Genomic DNA, 5638 nt, shown 5'->3' with positions numbered 1-5638 from the left:
TCACATTTGTCTTCAGCTTTAGAAGCGCAATATGGATTTCCACGATACGCATACGTCTCTATAGGATGTGATACAAATGATGATTAATAATTTTGGAAAATGTTGCGTGTTGGCGTCGGATGAAACTTTATAATTAGCAACGTGTGTGGCATTTTAAAAATATGCACAATTAAGCGATCCATAGAAATATTTATCAAGCCTACATATATAGCTTCATTCTTCTTTAAAATAAAGATTGTTTCTTTAACGATTAACCAGCAATTTAAGTTTGAAGGGGACAGATTTTTTACCACTTTTTACCGTACTCTTTTGTACAAATTAATATATAAGCATTGAAATTTATTTTTTATTTTTTTACAGTGCCGATCGATTCTTGAAGGTCGAATTTCCTAATGAGCAGCCACATTACGTGATCAAAAAATCGACAGAAACGTGAAAACCGTTAATTTAGTGGTTTTTGGCCTGAAAGTAATAAGCAAAAATAGCGCCTCAAGAACGCAGGTGATTAATCTGTTGACTGTTTGGCTATATTAGACTTACAATAAATTAGCGCTGGTCGAAGATCGAGACAGCAGCGACACAGTGACAATATAGCGCAAGCGAAAAGGTATCAGGTTCACTGTTCAAAAAATTTGAAATTATGACTATTTAACTCATTGTATATTTTCGAATGTATGAAATACCTGACAAAAAATAGGAGTAAATTTGCATTAGCGCAGGATAAGCCAGTTGACAGACCCAATACGCGTTTTGCAGGCAAAAATGTTAGTCCCAATCTCCCAATGATCTCTGAGTAGCGCCGTGTTCTCTCTCCATATCAAATCAAAGCCCAACAATCATGATCCCATGACTTTTTAATGCTTTACCAGTTGAATTCAAAATGATAGTGGACGACCAACTATTTCTAATATCGATCAAGAGAATTGTCATGCATCATGCAACACCAATTCTATTATCTTTCCGAATATTATGTCTGTGATTTTGCTTTAGAATAATAGCTTATGTATAGCAAAATATTTGAGCAGTTATTCGCGAGATTGGAGGTCGATTGGACGCGATTTTTCAGCGTAGAAATTTTTAGGTGGCAGTTATATTTGCTTAAAGTACTTGTTGATAGATGGTGAAATTCCAAATTTGAAGTTCGGGAATGGGGGCGTTCCCTATTTTTTCGGTATCTAAAAAATACCCGAAAAACGAATTGTGTTAATGAATTGTAAACTGCAACTCTTGACTGCATTGAGGTATCACCTTTAAATTTTCACTGCCCAACCTAGTTTTTGATCCTGAACAACTTTTGCATTTACAAAAAATTCGCAGGTCGAAGGTCAAGGTCACCTTTTGCGACCTTTTTTGAAAATTCAAAATTAAGGGATGATAGCCCCCTACGATTTTTTTGGGGTTCAGGGCTGAAATGTAGCCCGTAAAATTCTACACAAGTACACCAAGTTTCATAGGTGCAATCGCCATACTTTTGCTGCAATTCGAATTTGAAGTTTGAAAACCTGCTCGAGGCTGCTTGACCGCGCGTGGACTTTGAGCGGCGAGTTCACCTCTTGTTCTTCAAATTGATTTTTTTCGCATTTCACTTGCTAAGAAACACCAATGGGGCCTCGGGTAGACCAAGGAAGGTCAAAATCGACCTTCAGGGTCTGTCCCTGACGTGACCCTGAGATCCGAAATATCGAAAATTTCCAATTTCATCGAACTTGGTGTCCTCTAATAGGTTTTCACCACCGTAGAGCTCAAATATGCAGCCAAAACTGCCGAATGACAATCCTTAAACCGGTTCTTGAAATTATTGTGGTAGCCATTCATCCAGACGTGATGTGTGAAATAATCAAAATTTTGAAATTTTAGTTGTATGGTTAGGTTTAGTTTGACGTGTTTTTAATAAGTCACAAAAAATGTTAAATATCGACTTAAACAAAAATAAAATACAATCTGAATCTGAATAAAATTTGCATCCTTGTTGAAAACGTTTTTCGCCAAGAAATTTATTCCATCTTCCTAGGGAGCCTTTTCTCTTTTTACAGTGCAAGTTGAGCATTTGCATATCCATCTGAGATCCAATTACTGACTAACGGACGGTGTTTGCTAACTAAACAGCGCGGCAGTGAATGAACGCGAGCGCGCTGGAGATAAAAAGAGCAGCAGTCAGTGAAACGAGCGCAAATTTGCATGCCGAATGCATAAAAAGCGATTTGCGGAGGCACCTTTGACGCAACCCAGACCGTCATTAATTCCTCCTCCTACTCCACTGCTACAATATTTACAAGCAGAGCGAGCGGCGGCGCGATGATCCCGCGGCACGTACACAATCCATAATATAATATTTATATGTGTGCGCGCGGCGCGCGGACGTGCAATACAAGGGAGCATGCATGCAAAGCAGGCTAAGGCAGCTTGTGGTTTGCGAAGCCGGCGTTGAAAGGGCCTTGTTTGATTGCTGGAACAATGGCGGAGGGCCCGCCTCCCGGCAGCATTGGCTGTCCGCGGCCTCCCGGGGGCGGTGCCCACGGGGGCGGAGCCATCAGGTGCGCCGCGAGGTCGTGGCTGGGCCGCGCGAGTCACGGGCACTCAGTCAGTTGGCGGTGCACGAGAGGTAACTACGCAGTGTGATGAGCAGGCTGTAGTGAGATGCCGCGTCCGAGCCGAGAGTCGTACGGCGACCAGAAGCCGCCCTACTCGTACATCTCGCTGACGGCCATGGCCATCTGGAGCTCGCCGGAGAAGATGCTGCCGCTGTCCGACATCTACCGCTTCATCATGGACCGCTTCCCGTACTACCGCAAGAACACGCAGCGCTGGCAGAACTCGCTGCGGCACAACCTGTCCTTCAACGACTGCTTCATCAAGATCCCCCGGCGGCCGGACAGGCCCGGCAAGGGCGCCTACTGGGCGCTGCACCCCTCCGCGCTCGACATGTTCGAGAACGGCAGCCTCCTGCGGCGCCGCAAGCGCTTCAAGCTGATGAAGACGGACAAGGAGCGTCTGGAAAACGAGCTAGCCGCGTTGGCCAACATGAACCGCTTCCTCTTCAACCCCTCGTCGACCCCGGAGGCACCTTCGCCGCCGTCGCCGCCGCCACCCCCCCAGCCAACGCAGCCTGTGAGCCGGCGGCTGAGCGAGACCCCCGAGTGCGTGTCGCCGACGCCGTCGGCGCCAAGGCCCAAGCGGGCCTTCACCATCGAGAGTCTGATCACCCCGGATGACAAGCCGACTCCTCCACCTCAGCAGTCGGTGTTCCCTGGGCCAGCGCTGAGTCCGAACGCGGCGGCCGCGCTGCTCTTCTCGCAGCCGCCGCTGCCGCTGCCCCTGCTGGACCCGTCGACGGCCGCCTTCCTCTTCCAGCACCACCAGTCGGCGTCGCACCTCGGCTGGTTCCAGTACCCGCCGTCACCCCTGGACACGCCGTCCAGCTCGCCCCTCCACATGAGGTTCAGTCCGACCCTGCGCTCCGTCTGACCCGTGCTGACCCCCGCGGAGGTGGCCGCCTTGCAGCGGGCCGCGGCGCCGCCCCTGGACGCGTCCGCTCCCGGACACCACCCCTCTGGGGTCAGCAGGTGACTTTTGTGATGGTGAACTCTGACACTTTTTGACTCTCCGCGTGTTGAGAGCAGGTGTTTGCTCTTCGTAGATGCTTTTGGACCCCTCCGATCGGGGTCTGTTTGTCTGTGTTCTTGTTGCAAAGACTTATTCTTAATTTTTAATTTATCCCGCGTACGTAATTAAATGTGTGCAATTATATATAACGGACAGATAGTAAGAGAAATGTTTTTGTTATACTTTATGCAAATTGTTGTCGTTCCTTATTGATTACACAAGAAATTATTGTGCAATGGTTTTTCGAAAAGATGTACGTAAAATATATCAAACAAACAGAGACATATTAGATATTCAACTGCGCGCTGCACATAATTAATCAGCACCTCTGAAAAAAACAATTTTAATTTTTCTTTGCACATGCAAGGAGTTATCAGTCGCTCAATTTTGCACCCCAATTGTTTATTTTCAGTTTGTTTTGTATTTTCAATATTAATGATTACGCGTTTTCCTCGATTGTTTCTCAATCGTTCCAGCTGATGTGGTTCCAAAATTTATAAACTATTTCCTCAATTTAAATTTGAATACTCAAGACACTTTTGAAGCGCGCAGGAAATGAAAATCGCAGTGAAATTGACTATATGGATTATATGCTACAAATAAATGTTCCTTTTAATTTACTGCTGAGAATTGACTATGCGTATTATGATAACAATAAATACAAAACAAAGTAAGTAATTTAAATTGCTGATTATGATGTTACAAGACAAAGGCTCAGAATAAATATAATATATTAAAATGAAAATAAATTACTCTTATTTCAATACAATTACTAAAACCCTAAAGCGATTTCAAATGCTTTTCATGCTTCACAACAAAGGTTGGATTAAACCCTATTTGAGAATTTGGATTAAGTTCTCAAGCAAATATCAATATTTTCCTAATTAGGTATACTGTTTTTTACAGTAACATAATACTCTATTGCATATACTTAAAAGACTATGAAATATAGCACTCATTGTGACTCGTTAAGCAATTATTAAATTTATCGCTATGGCGAAATGGTGCAGAGCACCGACAACTCTGTGATATCCTATCAGTATTTTCCCATTCACCATAAAATCGGAAAATGGCAATAAAATGAAAAAGAGTGAAAAATCGCAACAGCACGAAACTGACAGCTGACGCTGCAATAATTTGTCTCTTTTCTCGCGACTTATTTAAATGACAAAATTATAAAAAATTTATACTGCTTTTTTGTTTTGTTCGATTTTTTTCGCCTTATACGAACATTTTTGCACGGAATTGGCAAGCACGGGAATAATATATTATCGCACATTTTAATTGTTAAAAACTTCAAAGGGCGGCAAGTTCAAACAAAAATTAGTGTTGCGCACGATTTGTGATTTCTGATGTGCAAATAATAACAACGTCACGCGAATAAACCAACCTAATGTCAACCTTTCGTGTTGTTTAACCCTTTCGATCGGCGTTGGCGCGCGTGTGTACATATATTTTCCCATCCGCGAGAGAGATCGAGTGCTGCCCCGACCGTGCATATACATATACACACACGCTGCTTGTGTTTAACTTGCAATATCAACGCGTCATATCGAAATAGAACTTGGGTGCCGCTGAATATGTGTTTAAACGCCGGAGGAGAACAAAGTGGCGTGCGTGCAGCTCAGCTTTTGCATCAAATAATGATTTTGGCTCGTGTGCGCGCCGTTGTTGGGTTGCCTATTTATTTGCCTTTCTGCTTTGCTGCTTTCGCTGCTGCCTGCACACTCACCACAGACTGCCTGCATGCAATAATTACACTGCAAGCTATTGTTCAAATATATACAGAGCAATTAAACACCTACACTATAGGTGCACCAATACTTCAACTAACACTTTTTAAATACATATGAACTAAACTACAAGACATAATAGGCTATTAAATTAACAATATTTTGTAATATTATTATTTTATAGCAAGGATTTATCTGCAAGGATTTTTACTAACAATATCGATTTTTTAAATTTTGAGAGGAAATTTTTTCTTTTTGAATTTTCATTTTAGGATTGGTAGATAGAATTTCAATCTTTGATT

The 5638-nt window shown here is 43.0% G+C and overlaps 1 protein-coding gene across 1 annotated transcript; it reads left to right on the top strand.

The window, feature by feature from the left end:
- The first annotated feature begins 2594 nt into the window (after positions 1-2594).
- Positions 2595-4352, top strand: LOC135946960 (fork head domain-containing protein FD4-like). The gene has a single exon (XM_065495465.1). The coding sequence runs from the start codon at positions 2638-2640 to the stop codon at positions 3463-3465; it is 828 nt and encodes a 275-aa protein (XP_065351537.1). The 5' UTR covers positions 2595-2637; the 3' UTR covers positions 3466-4352.
- Positions 4353-5638: the final 1286 nt, after the last annotated feature.

This window comes from Cloeon dipterum, chromosome X, assembly GCF_949628265.1.
Source record: "Cloeon dipterum chromosome X, ieCloDipt1.1, whole genome shotgun sequence".
NCBI classification, from domain to species: Eukaryota; Metazoa; Arthropoda; class Insecta; order Ephemeroptera; family Baetidae; genus Cloeon; species Cloeon dipterum.
Note: the sequence above shows the minus strand (reverse complement) of the source record. Positions and strands in the feature narration are given on the sequence as shown.